The sequence below is a fragment of the Oreochromis aureus genome, linkage group 1 (genome assembly GCF_013358895.1).
Source record: "Oreochromis aureus strain Israel breed Guangdong linkage group 1, ZZ_aureus, whole genome shotgun sequence".
NCBI classification, from domain to species: Eukaryota; Metazoa; Chordata; class Actinopteri; order Cichliformes; family Cichlidae; genus Oreochromis; species Oreochromis aureus.
In genome coordinates this window covers 15321044-15349043 of record NC_052942.1, presented here as the reverse complement: position 1 = coordinate 15349043, position 28000 = coordinate 15321044, and the positions used below count along the sequence as shown (strand labels likewise).

Here is a 28000-nt window from a genome sequence, read left to right as displayed (position 1 = left end):
GATGATGTAAACAAATGTTTAATCGTGTGAATACATATCAAACATATTTAACAAACATCTTTTGTTGAACATACAGTAAAAAGTCGTGTATATATCTATATATATATATACATATGAAATGCTGCAAAGCGAGATGACAAGGCATAGAAAATATACATGGTTGTTGTGCAGTCCCTCTATGCTTTAGCAATGAACACAAAATTCTAATGATGTAAAACATCTAAGAAGAAACAAATCTTACTAAAAACCTGAGTTTCACATTAAAGCAAGAACGGTTTCAAGTATCAACTTGTTACCACTACAGGAGAGCAACAGTGTGAAATGCAGCTACAAAAGACATGATTTGGTTTGAAAATTGTTCTGAAATGTTCAGAAAATGAGGATTTCTGCCATCAGTAACAGATAAATACTTTGAGACATGTGAATAATTACTCAGACACAATATCTTCCCGTACGTAGTTATTTGACAGTGCACACACACACAGGAAAAAATAAAAAACAACAACAAAAACTGTCAGGCAGAAAGAAATGATTACACTTACGCTTGATACACTTTGTTACAGTACAAAAATCATATTTAAAAAATCAACTTTTTAGCTCAACTTTATACAAAACAGTTTCTCCATCTTGTGCTCCACCAGAAAAGAGCACTTTTGACTTCCTGTACAGCGCTCAGGCTTGACCTGCTTGCATTTCTATGCCAAAACACTTACAGCCTTCCAGTCATTGTATGTCTTGTGTGTATTTAATGGGTTTGACTGTCCAAGCATAATACAATCATATAAACACATCAGTGTTCAAGCTGAGACTAACTAGCTTGAATGTCCTGCCGCATACTGACAAACACAAATGAGAGAGAACTAACTCCTCGGTAACCGTTTCGTCTTCATCTACAGCCTGCGCTGCAAAAATGAGAGTCATCATTTAAATAGGAAGTGTACCCGCTCTGCAAAAATGATAGTTACCTAAAAAGATTATAAATGAGGTGTTTAATGACTTCAGAAAACTGAGCTTCTCCAATATTTCCACGTTAATTTACATAAACTAACTAGGGCGCCCCCGTTGATCAGTACCCATCAATAATGCTCATGACTTCATACATTCACTACTGGCATGCATAAAACTAAACCCGACAGTCTGTAAGAGATGCAGTCATTCAGAAGCTTTTATTGCCTTGTTAGAAATTACGCAGCGAGACGTTCACTGCCAGTACCTGAACTAACCTTTCATGTCTTTTGTGCAGAGCAGCCACCCTGAAAATCTGACCAGGGAAAGAAAAAAAAAGCCAGACAGTAAATAAAAAAAATAAAATAAAAACAAAACCTATAGTGTACATCCGTGTGTATCTGTAGAGGTAAGTTAATAAAGACTGACAAATTATGGCATCCAGTTATTCAAAATAAGGCAAAAAGGACATAAACACAATGACCTAAGATCAGATATCTGACACTAATTACAGCTATGTAAATGCTGACTTCATGTACTAAGAGTAACTTCATGTACTTTAAACAGATGTCTGGAATTTAAAGAAGACACCGATTTCAAGTCAAAACAGTCCACTGGGGAGTTTTACTACAATTCAGAATTGCTTAATTTTTTATCATTTTTCCTTTAAGTGTTTAGACTTTTGCTAAAAATTTCCCCCAAATTCACAGCTGCTCGAATGCTGCTTCAAAGTGTCTTCCACTAATTCTGAGGAATGACGGTGAAATCCTCAGCGCTTCCATTTTTCAGGTTTCTAAAAACGCCTCAGAATTCACACAACGTAAGGCTAACATGACCTCAGTGTCCTCGTTAGTAGCTACAACCGTGGCTCGTGTGGACTCCACTGCATCCTATCACTGCAGAATAATGCTTGCTTGTGTGTGTTTGGTTGACAGCGATCAAACAGGCGTTCATCCTCTACTGTTTGGTCTGCTTCAGCTTCTCAATGTGATGACAGAGCTTCAGCGCAGGGCCCAGCTTCAGACCCATGTACTTCATAATGACGTCACTGCGCAGCAGCATCAGTGCCTTCCCATCAATCTCCTGTAGGAACAAGAGGATGTTTTCAGCTTGGTACAAGCTTCATTCATTTCTCTAAAACAGTCTAATAAAAATGTTAATGACTTTAACCAGGCAACTTCCTTTAGCACAACAAAGTAACATATTGTGTATACTACTGTAGACCACAAGAGGAAGATTAGAGGTCGTCTTTGTCCATAATGTATGTTACTTAACATTTCAGTTATCTAAGTGCATGGCTGTTTGTTGAATTAAAATAAAACTAATTTTTATAAAAAGAGTGAGGTTAAGTTAAATGAAATACTCACGTGTTTCCTGAACAGTTCCACGTGCGGCCCGAGAGTGTGGGGATCGGCTTCTTGGACGAACCGTATGACATCATCAACCGACCAGGAGGAAGCGCTGTTTCCGGAAGCATCTTTGTCCTGTTTCATGTGGTCTGGACCTGTTGTTGAGCTAGCTGCTGCGAGGTATGAGGGCAAAAGGAAAGAAAAACAAATTAAGAATTATGAGAAAGGAAAGAAATGATCCCTGCAATAGTTTGATGTTAGGGTGAGCTGTTAACATGGCCTTGATATTTGTCTCACAAGTTGTAAAAAAAAAAAAAAAAAAATTGTGTCACAATAAAAGTAAAAGGAGAAACAAACCCTATAATAAACTAAGGGGGATATTTGTCTGTGTAGTGGTTAAAGAAAAACCTGGTGTGTCTGTGACTGTGTGTAATTAATCCTACCCTCCACTCGTCTGTGTGCACACACTGGGCCAGGTTCAGTGGGGTTGGAGCTGACTCGTCGGAGAGGCGGCGGCGTCTGTGCGTGTCCGGGGTAATACGGACGCTCCCTCTTGGCTGCTCTGTAGTCTGGCGTGTTGTGAAGGGGGCGGGGGCTCGGAGTGGGATCCTTAGAGGAATCGTTGTTAGGCAGGCCGTTCTCAGCAACAGACAGCGGTTCTGTTTCAATAAAGAAAGAGGAGCAGATTAAGACTTCATGAGTGCAAGAAGAAAACTGGGGGGGAAAAAGCACGATGTACACAATGACAAGCTGACAGACTCATTAAACAGCAGCGTGTCAAAAACTTTACACTACAATACACCACACTCCATCAAAGCTTGTAATAAATTTGAAAGCTTAAAAGCTCACAACCTTTAATCTTGCTCTTTAAAAAAAAAATTAAAGCTCTTCACTTTTACAGTCAGTACATGCACACATTCCCCCCACCTGACTTGGCCCTATTGTAGAAGCGAGTGTTGTTGCTGTAGGGGCTGAAAGGCTGCGAGCTGAAGAGACTGTCACTCTCCAGATGTTGGCACATGTTCTCCAGGAACCGCAGCACAGAAGAAGCACTGGAGGCAGAGGGCAGCTTCACATAGCGGATTCCATGCTCTGACCGCACTGGAGGCAAAACATGGCAGCTATTAGTTTGCATCTGAGTGTGTGTGCACACACAAACACACACACACACCACACAATATGCATTCACAGCTAAAGAAAACAGCAGATGGTTTTGGGTTAGCAGCACTCTCCATTTATAAACCTGCATATTTCACCCCATCCCACACGGCACAACACCCTCCCATCCAAGCCAAGCCTGCACAAATCCACAAATTAAAACCCCTCTCCCCACCCAACCTCTCCCATAGCCTTCCCGATCCGACCCCCCGAGGGAGACTCAATCCCAAAATCCCAAACCAGGTTAGACACACATGTCACTTCTTATTACAGACACAGTGCTCACATCAGCTGCTGCCACAGGCACCATCTTTTATTCCACCTCTCTCCTGTCTCTCTCTCTCTCTCTCTCTCTCTCTCTCTCTCTCTCTCACACACACACACACACACACACACACACACAGTACATTCACATGTGTTTAAACCAATTTCCCTGGGCTGATTGCCCATCTAGGACGCACAGTGTTGGAAAATCGAAATTAAAAGGCACTGTTTTATAATAAGTGATAATGATTGTGGAAATATGCTCCTGACAATAAAATACTTATGCGAACCATATTTTTTTGTCACTTTTTGTAATAATTACAGAAAAAGGACAAAGCATTTTACTCAAATACATGTTAGATGTGTCATCAACCTTCATTGATATAGATTATTAGATATTATATTGTTCACATATTATTCCATGGTGTTCTCCTGATTTACCTCTAATGACTTCTCCTCCTGTATGGGACTGGCTCTGCAGAAATGACAGCAGTACAGAGGGCTGGTATGTGCAGTCGACGCAGGCCTGAACAGCCTGCTGAAGCACTGCGTTGACTGGAGCTGGACCGAAGTGGTCTGGGAGTTGCTGCACCAGTTTTCGATCAAGATGCGGGCCGTAGTCACCGTGCTTGTTCACATAGACACACACTGAGATGGCACAAATACAGGAAACATTTGCAAAGAGCACAAAAGAATTAGACTTTTTTTTTTAAATACAGATAGCAGAATACAAATTTTAATTGGAGTTTGATCGAGGCTGTTGGATCAAACTAGAGTTACTAAAACTTAAATCGACAATTTATATATAGACTTTAATTTAAAACAGATACATTCGTTTACACTCCGTAGCACATTATGACTGTCATGTTTTGACGATCTGCAGTCTATCATGTACACAACCCTTGATTTAGTCATTTGTAGGAACCCATTTGAGTATTCTTGGTTAAAGCTTTACACCTACAAAGTGCAGACAGACATGCCCCAAAGCTGCTTTAGCATTGCATTAGTTGAAGACTCCAGGGCATTGTAATACTGAAAAGTGAACCACTGATTCACTCTAAGGTTTTTTCCAAGAATTTCTCTGTATTTGGTTGGATTTTCCTTCCCTTAGTTCCATAGTCCCCTTGACTCGTTTGCTAAGAATGACCCTTCTTAGCATGCTGAAGCATGCTTCCTCTGAAGGGATTAACCAGATTAACCAGGTGATGAGTAATGGCTATGGTTTGTAGAAACAGAGAAGAGGTTTTTGGCACAACTTCATAATATTCAAGGTGCATGGCGAAGGAACGTAAAGTCTGAAGTGGTTCTGTTGTATAAAGAACAATGTGACTACTTTCATCAGGGCCAAATAGTTTTTCCATTGGTGGCTCATCAGAGAATACTCTTCCTCTTACTTACATCTTCCTCTTCTTTGTTATGTCCTTTTAGTGCCATTTGGTCCAATTTAAAGAATCATGAGAATAGATAATTCATGCTACAATCCATCAAAACCCCAAAATACTGTAATCTCTGTAAACAGAGTAAATGTAATCAGTTCTGCTCATTTCAAGCTTTTTCCATTTTGCAATAGAGACCATTATCCTCCTAAAAACACCCAAAGTTTCAGACATGGTTAATGTCTCCAACACTGATCTATGCCTCATCCCAATTTTATCGCAAACCAAACTCAATGGCTAGAGCAATACACAGAGTGACCTGTGGTGACCTAAGCTCTGTAAAAATGTAATACATGTCTGATCATACAGTTGAGTTAGTCATAGGTGATCCATTTTTAGACAAGATTAAATGATAATTAACCATTTGTAAACATTTCTGAAACATGCTTTAACTTCATAATTTCGGGTTTCTGTTAGAAGTATGATAGGGAAAGAAAAAAAATCACAATTTCATCTAATTCATGTTAACGTCTACAAAAATAAAGCACACAAAATCATTTGATCAATTTTCCTATAAATATTTAGTATTGAGGCATTAAAATCTGTTTTGGTTTGTTTTATTTTTTTTACCTGTGCAAACTACATTTGTGCTGTTGTTAAGGTTGTTGTTGTCCGCTGAGACGTGGCTGATACTCAATCTGGTCTCTAGAGGTGGAGCTGTAACTGATGACGCCCCCAGGGACTGTACCACCCGAGGCTTCTTCTGAACCAAAAAACAAACAAAGCCTTTCTCAGTAAATCTCAGTAACCTACAAAGGCTGTTAGATAATCATTTATTAACTGTCTCTTTTAACTCTTCTTCACATGGATGGCACTGCATACAGTGGCTTTCACAGTAAGGACATTTTTAGTTATACTTTTTTTTTTTTTAGTAATCAACTTTTGACTGTATTTTCTCTTTCTCTAAACCATTTCTGACATGGCAGAGTCACTGGCCAAGAGACTGCGGCTCTGGTGACATCTCACCTTGTTCTTAGGCTTAGGTCCTCTCTTCTTGTGTGGTCTGGGGGCCAGTTGAGTCTCAGTGCTAGTTCTGGCCGGGCTTTGTGACGCTCCATTTACCGCTGCTGCTGCTGCTGCAGCTTCTGCCGCTGCTTTCAATAAAGCGATAGTCTGGGATTTGGGACGACGACCGCGGACACCCTTGCGTACAGGGAGGGGAGGCAAGGGGTTGGGCAGTCGGTACGAGGTCTGCATGGAGGAGGAGTTAAAAGACGAGCGACGTGTAGATGAGGTGGAAGAAACAGGGGCAAGCAGGGCACCAGGGAGGGTAACTGGAATAAAAGAGGATATGGAGAGACAGAATAAGTACACGGAAAAGATCTGAGAGATATAAGAAATCAAGATACTTCTCATTACTAAAAAGATGAAATTCTAAAAAATATTGGGCCGCAATTAGCTGCATCTCTTTCAGTTCACTTTTAACCCTGTAAAGCCTGAAACATGAAACAATTACTAGAATATTCTAACTTTTTAAAAATTGTGTTAATTGAACCTTCTGACCTTTGAAAAAAAATGAAGTGAAATATTAATCAGCATATGTGACTTTTTGTGTACATTTTTGTGCAATTTATTGCTTACAGTAGTTTATGTCTTATTGGACGTGTCCGGTTTTTCAAGGGGAAAGAAAAAAAATCACACTGATGATGTAGAGGTGTCAAAAACACATGTATCAGATGAGCTCCGTTTGGGATTACAAGGTTAACAAAGTAATCTTTATTCAGATTACTTATGAAAAAAAGGAAAAGCATCAAATAAGAAGCTGGAACCATCAGATTTACGGCTTTTGTTTGTTGCTTAATTAAAATGATTATTTAATTATCAAAATATTTGCAGATTGACTTTTATTCAGCTGGCCAGCTAATTATTCAATAACTGACGGTTCTTTACACACAGCAGTGTCCTAATCATATTTACTCTCCACCCATACAGAGGCTTTAAATTAAGACGTGCAGAGAATCCACTTTGCTGTAGGTCGTTGAGCCAAAGCGTGGAAAGCAAAAGTTAAAAGAAACACAAAAGCCGAGGGAAATGAATAACTGAGCCCTGCAGAGGAGATTTGTTTTGATTTTTCAGAGTCCCCTGGGATTGACAGGTCCTTTGTCTTGGGCTCCTCCCCGTTCTGAAATCAAAGTCAAAAGTCACGAGTCCCCAGAAAACCGCTTTGAGTTTCCATTTTCATTTCAGTTTCACTTTTCAAACAAACAGAGAATTGTATGATTCTTTGTTATTTTGCGAGTTGGGACCACAATGTTTTGGCTACTTTCTCAAAAAAAGAAAAAAACAAAAATAACAAAAGCAACGACACATCTAACCTATATCTGAAATAGTAACCTTAGGGGAAAAATAATTAGCAAAGAATACTATATTAATAAAAATAAGACAAATATAAATATATAGTTGTAATGTTTAAGGTTTTCAATGGCATTTCTTATTACTCAAGGATGTTGTCAGATGTTGTGTAAACTGTAAAAACTAGTCACTGACATCAGTATCGTGAAATGTTAGTACTGCACACAGGCCGACATCCAGCAGTGTGGGATAAGCTGGGATCACGTATACGTGCTTCTCCAGAACAGAGACTCATGATCTGTCCTTCATCCCTTATGTCAAAATAAAAGACTCCACCTCCTCCAACCCAAAACAAATGAAAAAGAAATGTTGAAAAACAATCTTAACAACTCACATACAATTTCCAACTTAAAACGCTTTATTTGAATATATCTGAAAGAAATAACAGGTACTTTAAATTCCAATCAGCAGGTGTTAAAATAGTAATAAAGTAACAAGGAAGTGAGAGGAAAGGTAACAGCCCCTGGTACAAAAAAATATGACTATGCAGTGGCACCAGCAGCTCTTTTCCATTCATTCATTCTGTGATAAAATCATATAATTATCAGAGAAAATGTGTGAAAGAAATGTAGCCAGATAACAGAAAAAGAAAGAAAGAACATCTCCTATTTCAATACAAATGTATAGCTTAGTGAGAGCAGGGGCCTGAGAGTCCATGTTAAAGCTCTCAAGGGGCAAAAGCTTTCATTAGAGCCCTTGACTGAAGCAATATGGAGCGACTATGGAAGGTCTACGGTATTCTCTGAGGGGCCAGTCTGGGCGCCCTGAAAGCTGCTTAATTGGGAAATGACTGAAAGTGGGCGTAGAAGAGAGCAGTGTATTATTTCAGGGGGCGAAGGCTCACTTGCTCACCAGGAGCGGTCACACAAAGCGTGCTCAGAGAGCGGCGGCGATACCAACCTGCACGCACAGCGGTACGCTCATTCACACTGAACTCAGAGTATAAACCCTACAAAGGCAGATCAAAATATGTTTGCAGGGTACCAGTCAGTATCAGCGGGTTTAATTCACCGTAGGGAATCTCGGTTGGGGCTCTTCTCTGATCTTTCCCCGCTGCAAAAAAACATAATCCGGTCACATATGTGACAGCTACCGACGCCACACGTAACATTTCCACACTAGTGATTAATGTCATATCCTAACACATAGTGGTTTTGTTGTCACATTGAAATAATGACTGAGCTTTTCAACAAAAAAAAATCTGCTTATAAAGTACTTTCATTTAATGCTGTCACTGTGGCAGTATCGCAGTCATATTGGCTCTCAGCCTGTTCCAGCTCCACGGTGAAGCTATATGATGTTTACACTGAGCAAAGCTAACCCGATACCCTCCCACTGAAGGTCATTTCACACCCTGTGGATTTGAAGTTTCACTGCACAGACTTAATGACTGCTTCACGTTTAGGAGGCTGCATGCAAAAAAGGTTAAATAGTAACTGCTGTATGTCCGCATATGAAGCTGGGAAGCTGTGGGTCCCTGCCTTTATTCTTATTTAACTTTGACTCGAGCAACTCACGTAAAATCAGGAAGGAGTCAACAGACTACGATAATTAGCCCATGTTATTCACCTAGCCTCAAAATCTCCCAGCTCCCAATCCGATGTGTCAGGAAAAGCCCAACCCACAAAACTCACAACACTCAATGAGCCAAACTACAAACATTACAGGACACCACCAGAGGTCAGAGCTCTTTAGGTGATCTACACAATATTAGGCACGTGATCTTGAGGCTAATCTGTGCTGTTAATGAATCACAAATAAACAATCTATCAGATGTGTCCGTAACAAAGCACTGTTCCTAGAACCAGCAATCACATTACAGCCACTAATCCCACATAATCACATCACCTGCATTACACCAGCTCTTTAAATATCTGCATAGCAATTTTTTTAAAAATCAGTGTACCTTTTCATGTGCAATCGAAATGCCTTTTTCTGGGTTTGTGTACATTTTGTACATGTGTAGATTTGTATGTTTTCTCAAATTCGTTCCAAAAAGAGACAAGAAGATTTTCATAATATAGTTCCCTAATTAGTGGTCTCATAGTGGGCATGTGCAAGGGTAAAATTATACTGTTAATTGAGTTTTACACCTTAGCCAGTGATGCAAAGCAACACAAAGCATAATACAAGAAGTAGTGTCGCAGGTTAAATACGTAAAAGAGCACTTTTTTCATTTGTTTTAATAAGTAATGTGTATGAATACATTAAAAAAACTGGGACTGGTAAAAGTCTGGTCATTTTAAGGTGACAAATCTTAACGAGACAAGGAAAAACCTTTGGGTTTTTAGTTTTTTTGTTTTGTTTCTGTACCATATGAAAATCAGTAAATAATAAATACATAAAAAGGCAGGGACAAAAAAAGCAGCGTGGCTTGCACAATGGCTAAAAGGGATTTAAAAAGAAGACCAATGATAATTTTGGTTAAAAAACAAAGGCAAAACATCAATTTCAACAAATAGAAACAATAACAACAAGCAAAAATAAATAATCCCAAGTTTTCCAAAAAAAAGCAACAATTCTTTTTAATATGTCTGAGCAACACTAGCATGTATACAGTGTAACCAAACAGAGCCATATGGTACTGATCATGACTATATAATTCCAGCTCGACCCACTGACCTGTGTAAGAAACCGCCTGAGGAAACACGCGTGTGTTTGGCAAGAGTGTGTGCGTGTGTGCGTTCGTGCACGCATGAGAACGGCATCACGGAGCGAGAAGTGTGTCTGCTGTCTGGGGGGTGGGGGAAGGGGCCCCACAGAGTTCCCTCTCATCTAATTACACCACAGACACACACACACACACACACTTACATGTAGAGCACCCTCAAAGCAAACAGTCCATTCACACACACACACTTACAGGCTGTTCCTTTGAGTGAATTTATTGCAGTGTAAAACTCATCGGATGCAGATTTAACTGTGATACTGTGTGTAGAAAGCAGAAGGGGAAGTTGGTTGTGTGTGTGTGTGTGTGTGTGTGTGTGTGTGTGTGTGTGTGTGTGTGTGTGTGTGTGTGTGTGTGTATAGTACAAGAGTCTTTGTCCACACACACACAAAGTCTTCATCTTCAAAACACACAATATAAAACAATAAAATTACTCCTTGAACTGACTGCATGATTACAAAAGTCAAAGACAAGTGCACGTATAGCAGATCTGATGTGCACTAATCGTTCCCGGAGCCTTCTGCAAACTAAATCCTGATGCCTCGCACACAGAAAGACATGATGAAAAACACATGGAGCTCTAAACTTAATTACAGCCAACAATACTGTTAAATCCTCAGACTCTTAGTCAGTCTGTCTGGCAGTAGTCATTGGTCTCTAACAATGAATCTGAATGAATGCAAAAAGACTCAAAAAGTCATCAAGTTAAACAAAGAGAGCAGCTTGAACCCCTCACACCAAACAAGTCCTCTGCACTTGTGAAACAACTTTTCTGTGAAATGTAGGATCACTTTTCACTTCCTTTTTTTTAAGCTTTCGATACAGCAACACCATAAAGGAAATCGGGAGTTTTCTAATAAACTACACAATTATTTCAATTATATTAACAAGAAATCATATTAACGCTCTTCTACTACCGCTACTTCCTGTTTTGAGGAAATTCATGATTGTGTCCAGCATTGTTAATTTGTTAGATCTTCAGACATGTTTCAGTTAGAAAACAGCAGACTTGTGAAACACAGTGAAGCACAGCCCACTCAGAAATATGTTACTGTTCCAAAATCAGACAGCAAATCACTATGTGTGTGAAAACACAGCTCACATCAACCTCACAAGAAGTTTTTCTTTCATTTGCACAAGCGCAAAAAGAATCTTAACTTGATAAACAAAGGCGACTCACCAGGAAATCCTCGGCAGAGAAACGAAGAGCTTCACTTCTGCAGTTGTGGCTTTCGTAGTAGTAGCACTATTAGTAATACTGGAAGTTAAGGCAGCCGCTAGCTGATAGTAACAGTAGTGTGTATAACAATACTAGTGAGTGAGAACAGTTGCTTCCTGGTTCTCTCTTTGAAGCAACTCTTTATTCTTTCAGCCCGTTGTTGATTTCTGTCCCAGCTTGTTATTTCCTCTTCATAACTTTCTCTGATATCCTGTCCTCATCTGTACTTTGTTGTCTATTTTTTGCGCCTCTATCAGCTGCTTTCTCAGTTTGCCTCCGTGCGTCTTTCCCCTCTTCGTCTCTCTAGCTTTCTCCCGGCAGAAGCCCACAACAAAGCCCACGCTGCTCCTGCTTCTGCCATTGGTCAAAGCCGCTGCAAAGCTTCCCTCCCAATGAATGAGGAGGCGGGGTGAGGGGTGAGGGAGGGGTGGTAAGATTTGCATAGGGGTTTTGGGAGGAGTAAAGAAAAGGAGGGAGGGAAGGAAGAGTGGGTGTGTGGAGGGAACTGAGTTGAGCCCTTTATTAGCGTTATCTGTAGGCTATATCGACAGTCTACATCAGTCACCTGCTTCTAAGCAAGCCTCTCGGGGAGGGGGAAGATGAGGGAGGGGACAGGGGTTAATGGTGGGGCTGCAGGAGTGGATGGGGGATGGGAAAGTAGGGGTTGTAGGGGGGGAAGAGAGGTTAACCTGGATCAGAAGAGTCCTGATTGAGAAGGGTGAAAAGGGGCAAACTCTTGGAGTTGGCGCACACACAAGCAAGCTCACACTAAACATAGAAACACACACACACACACACACACTGTCGCAACCATGGAGCCCCCACACCCCCCACCAGTGTAACCCTAGCCTATTCAGACATTCCCCGATGAAAGATGGCCAGGTCCAGCATCAGGAAGCAGTGGCATAGTCGGATATCACCCTCACTCTGGAACAATGCGGAACAGAGCAGCCAGAGGAAGCCAGTATGGGAAAAGTCCCTTCAGAGACAACTTAATCTGTTTCTAAAGGGAAAAAAAGGAGCGCTGATGTTGCAGATTCAAGAAAAAAATATTTTCTTAACTCTAAGCACTGATAGATATATGTTCATTTGATAACATCATTGTTTTTTTATGTCTGCTTTTGCAAGAATGCTTTCTTTCCTTTGCACTGATTGCTACTGAATGTCTAAGTCAAATATCTTCCTGCTTGTGTGCCCATTAAGTATACTGCGGGTAAAAAGTGAGACTTAGAAATAATTAAACACGTGTAAATCCCGTGCATAAGAATCTAAGACGACGAGAAGTATTAATTTGCCTCAAAACAAACAAAAGATGACTGCCGTGTGTCAACGTGTGCTAACACGGCGACGAGCTCTACCCTTCATGCATTATTCAGAGAGACGAGACAAATAAACTAACACAAAGACGCATCACACCAAAAGTTTAAAAAAAAAAACAGGCATAATGACAAATGCTTACTGTACAAAGAGGAAAATAATTACACCCAATCTTGGCGTCCTCTGTAGCTTCTTTCAAAAGTATGTAGCAGGGTCGCAACAGGAGAATTTTGATGAAAGCTAATGAGAATTTTTAAACGTAGTAGTAATTACAGAGTCTCTCACTCCTGTTCGCACATGCACAGATAATTATCAGCTCATTAACACCTCAACCAAGCCCTACTTATTCACTTATTCGCATCCAAACATGGTAGCTGTCTAGTGATTTACATTATTCTTTTTCTCCCCCTCTTCAGAGTGCACATAAAGGGAAAAAACCTCACGCACACACAGACTTGGAGATAGTTTCACAAAGAAAGGCTGTGACTCTGGTTTTGATCACACTAAAAACAGATGTTCAAAGCAGACGTTTTCTCTCTAAATACCTTTTTTTTGTTGTTTTTGTTCTTAACTTCTGTTTTCATTCATTTTTCTATCACATCCTGTTCTATTTTAGTCGCTGGTTTAGATTGTTTGTGTGGGCTTGTTAGTGTCACTGTTTGCGTAGCAGCGTTTTACCATAAAAACAAAGCAGCACTAATTCACTACAAACCGTGAGTAAATCAGGAGCTTAAACAATGGCTGGCGGAGCAGCACTGTTAAATCACTCAGCTGTATTCATTTCAGATGGAAAAAAGAAAAAGTCATCTGGAAGAATTCAGGAGTTACAATGACATTTCACTGGAAGAATGCACAAAGTCTGCAGATGAGGCTTTCTCTGTCCTTCTGTTAACCCGTCTGTCACACTCAAAATTGCTTCCAAATGAAATAACTAACAATGGCCTCATTGCTTTAAAACTGAAGGGGACTGCTGCATGTTCACTCACTTGCTTAAACACACTAAACCACATAATAAAAAGCCAGGTTTTGTCAGTTTTGGGGGGTTTTTTGTCACTTTTTTGTCACTTTCTGCAACTTGTCAGAGTTCATATAAATCAAGACGATTGCACACTGGCTGTTTGAATTCAGTTCAATTCAATTCAATTCAATTCAATTCAATTAGCATCACTGTCAATGCCACAAGAAAGGCAAGACAGTGCAGCATCTTCATAAATTACAGCAGCAATTCTGAATAAAGAATTCACACGTGGCGCAGTTAAAACAGTGAATATCACACCTAAGAGTTCACGTTATAGTTCTCCAGTTTTCTGAAGGTCTTTTGAAGTCTTTGGACATTGGCTGCTTTTTCACTCATCTTCCATCTGACCATTTTCACATTTATGTTTTTTTTGGCATTGTTAAGTCACTTAATACTAACCAGTGAATCATTCAAGCACCTAACTCAAGGGATGAACCAGTTTATGTTATGTGTTTTTCTACACATAACATAAAACTTAATCTAATTTAAAAAGTTTTCTGTTATGTGTAGACATAAGACAGGTGTGTTGTGGTCATTGTAGGTACTTTGTTACTAGCAGCCTGTTATTAAAAAATTTTTTCCCCATTTCTTTGGTTGAATTTATGAAAAGTGCCAAAGATAACATAGTTTGATGGGCATAAAATAGCATTTTTGGACCATCTAGATGATTCCTGAAGAACTTTTCACTGAACTCTTGGCATATCTCAGCATGGTGTGCAGTGTGTCCTTAAAAAAATTGAGGAAACTGTTCAATTATAGGACAAAAGAAGGTGTGGTAGGCCTAAAAACTACCTACAGCAGATAAACAATATTTGAAAGTCATGCCATTAAGACCTAGGAAACAATCCAGCAAAGACTTCTGGCTCTTCAGTTGATCCATCCAGAAATGGTCTCAAGAGTGGCTGCCAAAGAAACCGTTATTAAAGAAAGGAAACAGAGAGAAAACAATGAGGTATGCCAAATTACACAAGAACTGGACTGAAAATCATCGGCAGCAGATCTGAAATTTGATGGTAATGCCATGGTTCTGCCATGGTCTGGCTCTGTATTTTAGCCTGTGGTGTTGGAGAGCTTAACAAAATTGACAGAATTACGCACACAGCCAAGGACCATCAGATTCTGATCCACCACTCAATACCATCTGGAAAGCATCTGATTGGCAAAAGCAGCTAACATCCAAGAGCATCAACGGTCTGGAAATCTCCTTCAAGAAACCTGGAGAACTATTCCTGAAGACTACTTTAAGAAATGACAAGCTTGCCTAAGAGAGTTGGACAATAAAGGTGATCATACCAAATATTCAATTTCAAGCAGATATAGAATTATACAGACTCTGTTTTTGCCTCATATTCTGTACTTTCATTAATGTCTACACACATTTCAATAAATTGCTGTGCCCATTTCACACTTTTGTAGCAAACTATGAAGAAATGAGGGGGTGGCTTTCCCCAGAAATAAAGACTGTGGAAAACTCACATGGAGAACGTTACGTAACGATGGCATTTCTCACCTTTAGTGATTAATATTTTGCCAGCCTGAGTGTAATTCACAGAGCTACAGTGGGATTTAATATCTTTTTAGTGGACAGAAACACAAACAAGCTGCAACCTTCCCTACCCCAGCACTGCAAACATGCTCTGACATGGCACATAACTGTTGTCATCCATCAGTTATGTGGAGAACCCACAAAAAGACAAAAAAGAAAAAGACACACACATGCACACACCTCCCTATTAATCAAGATTCTTGCTTTATTCAGAACCACAAGCTTCTTCAAACAGGGAACACCAACAATTGGCTAAAGGGGAGGAAACTGCTAGATGGGAGCTGATGACCTTAACAGCAAACATGGGGAGGATTGATATTTATTACACCTGCTAAACTTTGTTTAGAAACCCCAGTTTCAGAGTCAACAGACTACCTCAAGAGCCATTCGTCAACGTGATTTTGATGGATGGCAAGTGTCTAAATAGCAGCCAAAGAAACTAAACAGCTGAACTCTGAGCATTTTGCACTGGATAAAATCACATGGAAACATGCTACGTAACTGCTGAGTGTAATTAGCACATAATGCACGCTGATTGATAGTTAATAGCTCAGTGCTGCCCTCACACTAATAATAGGAACGGAAGCTCGAATTCCCACAGACTCACACTAGGACTGTTTTGTCACACATGCCTCCACAGAAAAACGACACAGTACTTAAAGAAGCAGCACAGTGTTTTTCTGTCTTTAGTTGTTTCACACAAGCACGCGCATTTGACAAATCTTCACATAGTTGGCGAAGCATTTATAAATATTTAAAGTATTCTAACAGATGAATTTCTTGCCAAACTTTCCACGTCATTAGGCCAGTGTGAAACTTTGGTCTGTGCCTCTCTCTATCTCGTGGACATGTCTACTTTGCAAAAATGTCACAGGGACTTACAGTACCGGATTAAATACAAATACGTTTAATATATATAGTAATAAGTAATGTTTTCAGATTTAATCAAACAAGCTTTCTAAAAAGCTCCCAGCAAACGAAAAAGCATTTTTTTAATAAGAATACAAATCCACAAGATAGATCTTTAGTTTAAGTGGACGATTAAAGAAACATAATTATTCAAACAAAATTATGTTTTGATAAAGATCTTAAACATTAATGATCTTTATGTTGTCATCTCCTGTGATATTTGTCCTCTCCAGTGTCCAGAGACATAAGCTCAATTTTCTCCACATACGCTGCACTAACGTTTAAGGCATTCGGCCTCATTGTACATACTTAATTCAGCAAAACAGGACAAATAATTTCCCCCACATACAAAACCTTTCAGAGGATTATAAACTGAAATGTGTTCTTTCCGAGCGTACGTGACCAAAACTGTATCTCCGTGGAAAAAATCAATGATTGCCGTTTTGCTCTGGCTGCCACGCAACTTTGTCACGTCTTCAGAAGGGCAAGAAGGAGGCGAGAGCAGACCGAGCTACCGCACATTAAAACAGCCTGCAGTTATGGAAAGCAGCGCTAATGTATGATAAAAAGATCAGAAACTGGAATCTGCTTAAGCTGAGTCTTCAGGGAACTTCGTAGACTCTGTGTGGAGGTCAGAGCGGGGGGTCATAACCCCGCCAACCGAGCCAAGTCACACAAAGAACAAATCCAACTGAAGCCTTGACATTCCTAAACTGGTTAGCTTTTTAGATTTTTTGTACTTTGGTTAAACAACCTTGACTATGGACCAAGACAGTCCATTGTCTGAAAAGCTTCTGGTGCTGCATAAACTATATTGATTCCATTCTTATATTTATTTATTACAGTTTAATACATTATTTCCAACTTCTGCTGCTTGGAGCTGACTAAAATAATTATTGTGAAATGGCTCTGCAAGCGCCCTCTTATATGATTTCAGACAAAGAAACCATCTTGAAATATTTGACCCGTTATAAAAACTAAATGAGTAACACTTAGGAAAAGGGAGCAGTGATTATGACATCATTTACTGGTAATTACATCTTAATGATAGTGATACTTTATCTGAGTGTTTACATTTTATTTTATTTTTGTTATTTTTATAATCTCATTACACTTTAACTACAGCTTAATCAAACCACATGCAGCTAAAGCTTCACCTCAACTGACTTATTATAACTAATAATAGCTGATTAATAATGAATTAACTTGAACCATTTTGCTCATAATGCTTATGTAAATTTACTAGATTAGGAATTATAAATATCAGACTGTTTTAAATGAGGTTTTGTTGTTTGTTTTTGCGAAGGATCTGAATATCCTTATCATTATATAAAACACTATAACATCCTTAATGTAAATAATCAACCCACTGAAGGGAGAAGTTTTTTTTGGTATTGTTCTTAACTTCTGTTTTCAGTCATTGTGCTTCTCATATCCTGTCCTGTTTTAGTCACTGTTTCAGACTGTTTGCGTTGGTTCATTTGTCTGTGTTTATTTTACTGTTAGACTCACTGTTTTACCATAAAAGCCTAACCGGGGGCAACATCTACAAACTTGTGGCTACAAATCCTACGTAGCCTACATAGCACAGGTCCATTTATTTTCTTCCTGCTTATCCGAGCAGGAGTGCAGTCTATCCATGCTGACACTGGACAAAATGCAGCGTCCACTGTGAGCCATGAACAGGTTGCTAGCCCATGATAGGCCATAATTCACAATTCCTTTATATGGTTTGCAAAATTTGAGCATTTGAGAGAATAAATAATAAGACACACACACACAGAAATGCATATTAGCTGTAATACAATCAACACAAAATGCATCTATTCCTCACACAGCTGGAGCTGACGGACCAGCTCACTCCAAACGTTCACACCACAACAAATTGAGTAACTGAATAAACACAATTAATTTCACTTAATCAAGTAAACGACTCGTTGCAAATGCTTCCACTTTTACATTTGCAAACTTAGCACCCTCACAGTTTGACACAGATGATTTTTTATTCAAGATAATCCTGTTTGCGTCCCTCTGCACGTCAATGTAAATGCAGGGTACAGTTCGTGTTGTAGTGAATCTCTTACTAACAAATAAATAAAATGTTAGCAGAAATATGAAGAGAATATGACGGTAATCTGACTGAAAGAGTTTCAAATGTTTTCTGATGCAAAGTAAAAACTTGAGCTCTGAAGAAAAAATAAGGCACTCCTATTTTAAGACAAAGCCTGTCTGTCTTTAAAATGGCGAGAGCGAGACTCACGCTTCTTCTCTCAGTTTAAGCCAAGTAAAAACCCCAAGCCTATTTAAAGAGAAGTGAAAGCACACAACAACTAGGTCAATACTTTTTACACCATGTTTCACGCACACAGTTACTGTATCTCTGCCACTCTGATCTCAATGTAATGCCACAGCTCTGACGCATGTCAGCATTTATGCTCTGCTGCTCTCTAGAGGCCAAAACGTGTAGTGCCCGAGATCTGACCAAGATTACCAACCAGTAATAAATAATAGAAGGCTTGTTAATTAATTCTGTAAATTTGAACCAAACTTCTCACATAAGAACCTTCTGTTCCATGATAACATGAATCCTATTGGTAAGATAACATTACTGAGCACAACAAACCTCTGCCTGAGTTTGTTTTTGTTCTGTTTTTTAATTTCACAAAAAAAATATATATATTGTAAGTAGAAATTATAATGATGAGACTGTTCAAAACATCTGGAAATTGTTCATCTATTCATTTTCTTAACCAGTTAAAAAAACTGAGGGCCATTCACAGAGAGCCAATTTATGGTAGGAAGCCAGAGGACACAGAGACACAAGGAGAACATACAAACGCTACACTGAAAGCTTCAGCGATCCAGTGGCTTTGAAACCAGGACCTTCTGGCTGTGAACTGTTAGCATCTCCACCATCACACTGCCCCTACATCCAGGTATAAACCGGGCACACCTCTGCCTAAGCTCCTGAGATTAGCTGAGTTAAGGCAGTAAGTCACATGATATTATACCATGTTAAAAATAAACAGGCAGCCGTCAGTGTGACCCCCCAGCCACCTAGTAGATACACCTATGATATCAATTTCAAAATCCTACGTAGCCTTGTTCTAAAGTTATCGCATACACAAGATTTTCAGGAAACTCAACCTCTGACCATGAGGTCGAGGTCACTGACATTCAAACTTATCAGAGGATTTAGTAGATATACTTATGGTATCAATTTGAAAATCCCATGTCACCTCATTCTTGAATAATATATTTTAACTGTTTATTCACATAAACAGATTTTTTAAAAAGCCCTGAAAAATGCATGAGAAAAAAACATAAGAACCAAAGCAGCACTCACAGAAGTTTCCGGGTGGCTGCAGGTTGTGTTTTGTCAGGGCACACCAGCCGACAGGGAAGATGTCTCTGGAGTCGAAGGGGCACCAGTAGTCAAAGGCGCCTCGCCAGCCGTCGAACATGACAAAAATCTCCTGACCTCTGACCTCACCCACTGTGGCGGGACAAATCAGGTAAGGGTTCTTCCTGTCCACAGCCTCCAGCTTCATACCAGGCTGAAAGTAGTTTTTGGCAGGGCTGGCAGGTTCCTAATGAAACACGTAAATATACATGCAAATAAAATGAATCCTGCAAATCTAATGGAGCTTTATTTTAATGGCAGATAAACTGTGCAGAATGTGCACGGAGCCCACATACAGAGTAAGATTTCATTGTGTGATTAAAATGGACAAAATTAACTTAGTAATGTGGCCGTGCTGTTTTCTGCACTTTACTATTAAAAATTTCTACCCAGTTTTTAAACATTATTTTCACTAAACATAGCTGCCCTATTATTTTTGTCATTACCTTCTTAAAAGCCGAAGCTGGGGCCATCTCTGCACCGCTGAGCGTCCGTAAGAGGAACATGGGCCAGGAGGATGCATTCATCCTGAAACCTGTACACAAGGCCAAAACAATTCAGTTTAACCTGATTGTTAATGCTGCAAATCACTGACCAGGACTTCTTTATGTTCACACTGGATTTCTACATGGTTCTTCCACAAATATGATGAAGTACCTTTAAGTGCAGGATATTTTTATTCTGTTTATTTTAGAATAAGACTCAATGTCACCAAACTGCACTTAGAGACGAAAACATTATCAAGGAACACTTGTGCTTTTCCTACTATTACAAGTCGAAATACACATACAACATAACATACACCCTTTGGCAACATACAGTCACTGGGAGAGTTCAATTAGGCAAATTAAGTACAAAATTATTTTGTGTATGCTCTAAAACCAAATAATACCGATCATAATGTTATGTTTTCAATGCATTATGTACATGCTTATCATATTTTGTTAAATATATTTGAGTAAGTTTTTAGTTTCTAGGGACTGTAATCATTCAGATATTTCAATTTACAAACATGCCCTGAACGTTACATGGAAGTCTCAATAATCAAAGTGTTCCCGGTAACAGCAGGAAGGCACCCACCGAGCGGCGGCTGCAGCATGTCTCCGTTCCTCTCACAGGTTCCTATTGGCTGGATGTCCAACGAGTCGACCAGCCGCCAGAAATCGTTGGTGTTGTCGCTACCATCCAGACGCAGGCGTAGCCGAGTGCCCATCATCCCCATCACCGTTGCGATGCACACCGAGTTAGAGTTGCGAGGGTCCCGTGCTTCAAGTTTCATACCTGCCTTGAAGTCATTGGAGGGGGGGACTCTGGACTGCAGAGGGATACCAACAGACCTTCAGTCATCGCTCCATGTTCGAGGGGCTGATACAATGATAGACGTTAGAGTAGTGTGTACACTCAGCTTCAAATATAGAACATGAAAGATGAGTCTGCTAATGTTCCAAATGTGTACTGGCAATAACATCTACAAGAAAAACAGTTGTTGGTAATTGTCTTAGTTTTTTGTGACTTTGGCAGCCTGTGGTATTTAGCCCATCCGATCTATCTGACGCGGTGCCCGAGAATCATTTTGTCGTTCAGTATACAGTACTGTGCAAAAGTCTAGAGCGACTTCCATTTCTTGTATTTTTCCTGGAAAACGGGAAAGAGGTGCAATTTTTTGAAACATGTGCACACACACAAATGGAAACACAGTATATAAGACAAAAACTGAGCTTTTCCAATTCTACCAAGCTGGAACATTAATATTTGGTATGACCACCTTTATTCTTCAGTACAGCCTGAACTCTCTCAGGCAGCTTGTCACTTCTTTAAGTCGTCTTCAGGAATAGTTCTTGGGCTTCTTGAAAGCTCTTCCTTGGATGTTGGCTGCCTTTTGTTCTGTTCTCTGGGGAAGGCAATCCATAACTGATGACTGAAAGACTCATCGCTGTACCTCTCTGCTGACCTCCTTTGTACATGCTGTCCATGAGACCTCTTGCCACTGATTTTCAGTCCACTCCATGAGTAGTTTGGCATACCTTCTCCCTGTTTCCCTATATTAAGAACGGCTTAACAGCCATTGGATCGTCTAAAGTCCATCTCTCAGGCTAAAGTCCAGAATACAAAGAAATGAGGGGGAAGGGGCTCAGGAACAAATCCAGGTGATATGGATTGTGTGTTGCTTGTAGATTGTGGTGTTTTGATTCTTAGTGACGTTGCTGCTGCTGCCACAGCACTCTTTGATATTAATGCATGTAATGTTTGTAACTGCAATGTCTTTTTAATTATGGATGTATTTACTGACAGCTGAGACAAAACACACAGAAAACTTTCAAAAAGGATAATAAATGTTACAAACTGAGGAAATATTTAAGGTAAAAAGCCAGATTGTAACTATTACGGTTCATATAACAAATTGTGCTCATATGTTTGGGAGCCAGTCAAGGTTTTCTTACAGTTATGTCTGGAAGGTTACTTTCAAGATGTAATACTTTACTAGTTTTTCATTTTTCTCAGAATTTTACTTATTAGATTTGATAACTTTTTATTTTTTTAACAATTTAAACTGATGACATAAAGCTGAAAGATTCTTAAACCAGTGGGGTAAAGCTCATAAAAATGGGAGTGCAGCTGTGCAAAATGCAGCTCTTTACTGGAAACCAATTCACTTGTCATGCGTACTACACCTTAACATTACATTTCGAACAATTCTATACTTTCAACTTTGTGGCAACAGTCTGGAGAAGGCCCTTTTCTTTTCCAGCATGACTGAGCCCCATTTGCACAAAGAAAGGCCTGTAAAGGCATCGGTTGAAGTTTGGTGTGGAAGAACTTGAATGACCCTGACCTTAACCGCATCAAACAACTTTGGGATGAACTAGAACAGCCAGGCCCTTTTGCCAAACATCAGTGTCTGACCTCAAAAACGCTCTTTTGGATGAATGGCACAAAGTTCCCACAAAGCACTCCAAAATCTTGCAGAAAGCCAGAAGAGTGGAAACTCTGCAAATAGGGACCAACTCCATATTAATGCCTATGCCTACTTCACAACACTGTGGATTATTGTATATGAAATAAACTCCACTCACAACAACCGTGTGTTTTTTTTTAATAAACCAATCAGGAAGTCCCTCTTTTGTCTGAAATCATCGCAGAATGTTTTAGTGCCAGGAAAGAAGCAATATGCTGAAAAGGGAAATTAATGATATGGCATCTTAAAAAAGCTTCTTAATGATCAAGTACCTGTTTGAAGCAAGAGGGCGACGCTGCAGTGGAGGAAGTTTCTCTCAGATATTCCTCCCAGCTGAACGGTTCTAGCACAGTGGACAGAAACAAAACGCTGATCACTCAGATACAGAACGGGTCAAAAAAGTGTAAAAAATCATGTGTTAAAATAAAACCAATCAACAAAAAAAACCTTGTAATAACACTCAGGCTAATTTAAGTGAAAGTAAAAGAAGCAATCACCACTTTATATTTCTAAAAGCAAAGTAAAGCTTAGTCTGCGCAGGATGTCGGAAATACACAAAAGAATGTGAGTAATACTGTTAGAAAAGCAGGGGTGCTTTTGTTAACCTACCCCGGAAACTTACTAAAAAAAGACATAATGAGTTACTAACTGTGGAAGTGGTGACACTGCAGTGGCTGGATTAATAAAAGAAATTGTTTTAAATTAGACTGATAATGAGAGGGTTAACAATGAGGAGTGACAAGGCAGAGATCTGCACAGCTAACCATTAGACTTGTCGAGAGCAGAGCCCGCTGTGATGCTGCTCCGTCTCTCCTTCTTCTCCTCCTTTTGATCTGAAATCAAAGCGGTGATTGAACGGCTCATCAGAATTATGGAGCTTCTGATATACAGACTTTAATTACTGTGAGAATGAAGGCATTGTAACAGTTCTCAAACTACCTCAAACATACCAAACATAAAAGACTCCAATCGTGTCTTTGTTTTAATAAAAAGAAGAAAATCAGCGAGAATTTTGATCGTTTTGGGATGTACCTTTTAGTTTGGGGTTTTTTGGGGGGCGTATTGGATCAAATTGGCACTGTGCAGGCTTACCTCTGTGTGGCGTTCGGCCCATGGTGACTGTGCTTCTTGGGGTCAAGTCAGGCAGGCAGCTACCCAAACAGATGCTAGAAATAACACAGTCAAAAGAGTTCATCTCAGCAGAGATCAAATGCAACCACTTAATAGCACAAGCGATTTTTCATGTAACATAAACTTATACTTATGACAACGTTAGAAATTTAATTATTTCAGATAATTAAATGGAAAATACTCTGTACTAAACCCACATAACAACATTAACGAATTATAAACTTATTCTAAAAATGTGTCCACTTAGAAAGCTGACGTCCCTCTAGTTTCCACAACGTTTACGCATCCATGTTGGAGAATTTACTTTGGAATACTACTGCAGCTTTATAAAGCACTAAATAGTTTAGAGCTAAATTACATTTCAGATCTGCTGCTACATTATGAAATGTCCAGACCTCTCAGATTGTCTGGAACATGTCTGCTTGCTGTCCACAAGATGAAAACTATACACCGCAAGGCAACATTCAGTTTCTATGAATTACAAACTGGAGGGGAAAAAAAGCTTTTTTTATTAAATTAAATTTCTGTCCATGTAGTAGTCCACTCTAATGTGTAATTTCCTGTTTAGTCTGTTTTATTTTATCCTGCACTCTGTTTCATCTAAATCTTGTTGAAATGTCTTTTTAAGTCGTCTTTCGCCTTTTCTGTCATCTGTAAAGTACACCCATTTACCTCGTTGTTTAAAATTGCTTCGCAAATAAGCCTGCTTGACCTTTTTCGAAAATGCTGTGATATTTTGCTCACTCTCAACAAATCTCGGGGAAAAAGACCAAAAATGAAAAATGACTCTATCCAACTGTGTAGCCAAAGCCTACTAACTTACTCCTGTTATTGTGAATTACCTAAAAGCATAGTGAGCCATGCTTTTGCGCCAGGCGACCATTCGTAACCATTACTTTGAGTCAAGTGCTTCTACAACCAATTGAATCCAAACATGGCTAAAAATAGTACCTACCAAACATAGCGTCCACACTTGTTTGAGTGCCACTTGTGGCACAATACAGACAAGTTAGGGAAGTACTGACAGAGCTGGATTAACATGTTTTAGTCATTTTATGGGATGAAAATCAGTCATTTCTCAAAACCCTCTGTGTTATTTTTCTAATTGTGACCTATAATTTACCTAAACTTTCCACATTTAAATTTCAGGGGTCATAGAGGATGCGCAAGAGCTGTTCATTGTGCAAGACAAACAATGAACTTCAAGCAGAGGCAAAGAGGTAACTAAAACATGTCCAATGCTACCGCTCATTTTAACTAGTTCAATTCCATGTGAACTCATCTGCTAGCAGCTTTTCAACCATTACTACTCCTTTTTCAAGAAAATCAAACTGTTACCACGCTGCTTATGCTCCAAATCTGGTCCAAAACCGAGGATCAATTTTAAGAAAAACGTCAGCACAGTGACACTCCACGCAAATTCTGTACATAGCTACAGCTCAAACTGAAGAAAAGAAAAAAAAATAATCCACAGCACACAAAAGAGACAAAAATACAAATTAAATCCACAAATTCAAAGGTTAAGATGTCTTCAGAAGCCTCACAATGTCTCCTTTCTTTGTGCTTCAAAGTTTTAGCATCTGCAATGTATTGTGGCCGTCCCTCCCTCTGAAACCCCCCTCTCTCTAACCCCCCCTGTGCAATGAATCCCACTGAGTCAGAAGAAGCCATAAAGATTCCAAGCTGCCATAAAAAGCCATTAAGACGTGTGGACGTGGGACGTCTGCTGGCAGACATGAAAAGGATTCCAGCTCCAGACCGGTTCAGTGTTTGCATTGGTTTGTCCGCCTTGCTCAAGAGGGTCAGACAAAACTGCCCCGCAGACCAGGAAGCACTTAATTTTTACAATCTCCATTTCCACTCATGCAGCCACTGATCTGGGATTAGTGCGACGTTCACAAAACGGAACAGTGAGAAGACGTGAAAAAGCCGTAACTCTCACTCAACAGGACGAGCTGTCAAAGTGTTTGTCACTGATTTTATTTTTTATTTTTTTATAAGGCACACATGTTTAAATTAAAAAATTCTTTCTTCTACTACAAACTGATTTTTGACTGTATTATGTTAACCGGTCCTAAATTATTAGGATTTCGAGTTGTGGAAGAAAGCTAGTAAAGCAATAACAGAGGAACAAAGAAAGTTTGTTTTGTTTCTCGATCAAAGATAAAGGCGGCCAATAAAACAAATATCAGTCATCTTCCCCCAAAAGCTTTTTCTGACTCTTAATTAAGAGTCAAAGGTACCTTGTTTATTTCTATTAATAATTAATCTAACTTCTTTTTTTATTATTAATATTTTTGTTGTTCTTTTTAGTTTGGGAGTGAAAATGTGGAAAAAAAATGCTTAAAAAAATTTAAAACCAAAGAGTAATGTGGTGTAAAGGTTTGGGTTCTTATTATTATTTTACTTGTATTTTTTAAATAAAATTTAAAGCATCACAAAAGATAAAGAAGAGAAATAAACGTGAGAGTAAAAATATAATGGACTACAGTGCAGTACAGTAACGCTGCACATTCTTAACTGTAAACTGAACATCTAATAGTTTTGAATGGTTTTCATTATTTCAGTTTTAACAGCATTTCAGAGACAAACAGAAAAGAGAAAGTGAGAAATTATTTATCTGATGAAGAATGAAGACAGTTGCTCCACGCAACCAACTCTCAACGACCAAATGGGGGAAGGTGACTTGCTGATTATTAGATAACATAATAACACCTTTACTCAACTGTTGAATAATAACTTCTTTTTTTAAATGATGAGGGATGTTTATTTGCGCTACATCACTGTCTTCGCTTTTTTTTCTTCAATAAAATGTTACAAGAGTGAGACGAGCTTCCAAAACCGGGTTTGAAACCACGCTCTCGGCCTGGCCTGGTGTTTCCTCTGTGAGGCAGGACAGTTGGGAGACCGGACGGTGAAGGGATCACATTACTGCTGCTGGGAGGCTGAGGGGTGTGTTGGCCGCTGCAGGGCGTCACCTCCGCGATCATAACTTGGGATATCCTTTCAGACCCCATAACTTTAACAGCAAAATATTTCTTTCTTTCTTTTTTCCACGCCAAACTGCTTTTCCAACACCAGCATTAAAGACGAGTCGCATAAAAGCTTTGAAATAGAACAGCATGCAGGTTTGGGGGAAAACAATAAATAAAAAAAATAAACGTGCATTGCTCTTTTTTTTATTTTGCAGCCTGTGAGGAGGGAGGAAGTTAAACAAGCTGAAGGTAGAAATTTAAATGTGAAGAAAAGTCTGTGACGCATTTTCATTTGGGTTATGGTCACATTTAGTGGGCGGGACAGTGCTCCTCACACGGGCTAAACACTGCTAACGATACACTGTATCCACAGCGGTGTTACTACAAGGCTGCAGGATCGCGCTAAACGGGTGTTTTTCTTTTCCTCCTCAGTTGCAGAGCAATCCTCTGCATTAGTCCAGTAAACAGAAAGCAAAGGGAAAGCTGCAGAGTTCTATGTAGCTACTGTAAGCAGCACCGAGCAGCCCGTCTGCACAGACTACAGTATAAACACGCTCCGCTCTCCGACACTGCGTGCGCTAATAGTAGGAAAGCTGAGCGCTTTTGACCGCAGCACGGAAAACAAAACAGCACACGAGACTAATAAAGAGGGATGAGCCGTACCAACCGTGTCAACTGGGTATTTTGATGCGAGACTCCTCACTTTCTATCAGATGCAAGCCGCCATATTCGCTGCAGCTTCGCGCATGTCCACCGCGCAGTGCTGTAATTCATTTTTTTTCTTTTTTTTTTTCTTCTTGCACAGGGGGTTAAAAAATAACCGGCTTAGAGGAGGGGAAATATTAATTAGGCCTTTTATTAAGAAAGTATTGATTCCTGTTGGGTATTTGTATTAAACAGCATGTCACGTGGAAACGAAAATCTCTTTCTTTATGTGTATTTTTTATTGTGACATGCTAATTATCACGCAGGAGGTGATGAGAATAGAGATGACATGCAATGTAGCGTAAGGTAAATTGTGTTAATAATGAAAAAAAAATGTTTTTATCAATAAATTAAATTAACTGAAAAAACAGACACGTAATCTGTGTTACAGTAACAACAGAGCAGTTACATCATGTAAAACTATAAATGCGCTTTCCCGAAAATCATGCATTTTAAATAGTAAAATCAGCAAATGACAATGATGTGATTTGTGGTATATTATCAAAGCTGATATAATCATGGCTGGTTGAGAAGGAGTTCATTTTATTTGCTTTGTCACTTCAGTTGTAACAATGTATCAGTTTCAAACAGTTCAGTTTTATAAAAATGCATTTTAATTGATTGTAACCAATATAATTAGGTAACATTT

At 39.3% G+C, this 28000-nt stretch overlaps 1 protein-coding gene across 4 annotated transcripts; it reads right to left on the bottom strand.

The window, feature by feature from the left end:
* Nucleotides 1–2: 2 nt before the first annotated feature.
* scml2 (Scm polycomb group protein like 2) lies at nt 3–27444 on the bottom strand. 4 transcript variants are annotated; one of them, XM_031728872.2, is made up of 14 exons: nt 27314–27444; nt 23633–23706; nt 23305–23373; nt 22813–22883; nt 20665–20899; nt 20031–20119; nt 19528–19771; nt 6119–6426; nt 5723–5855; nt 4158–4364; nt 3222–3395; nt 2738–2953; nt 2313–2467; nt 3–2028 (listed from the first exon to the last, which is right to left on the bottom strand). In XM_031728872.2, the coding sequence occupies exons 2-14, from the start codon at nt 23652–23654 to the stop codon at nt 1903–1905; spliced, it is 2049 nt and encodes a 682-aa protein (XP_031584732.1). In that variant the 5' UTR covers nt 23655–23706; nt 27314–27444; the 3' UTR covers nt 3–1902. The 4 variants fall into 4 exon arrangements, with proteins under 4 accessions (XP_031584732.1, XP_039464721.1, XP_031584730.1 ...); XM_039608787.1 differs by having other exon boundaries at nt 2313–2464; XM_031728870.2 differs by having other exon boundaries at nt 27310–27399.
* Between the last annotated feature and the right edge of the window lie 556 nt (nt 27445–28000).

Coding starts and splice junctions, on each gene's coding strand:
- scml2 (XM_031728872.2), bottom strand. CDS start 23,654: ATGGGCCGAACGCCACACAGAG. Junction 22,884..23,304: donor TGCTCTCGACAAGTCTAATG/GTTAGCTGTGCA, acceptor CCACTGTGCTAG/AACCGTTCAGCTGGGAGGAA. Junction 20,900..22,812: donor CGCCCTCTTGCTTCAAACAG/GTACTTGATCAT, acceptor ATCCCTCTGCAG/TCCAGAGTCCCCCCCTCCAA.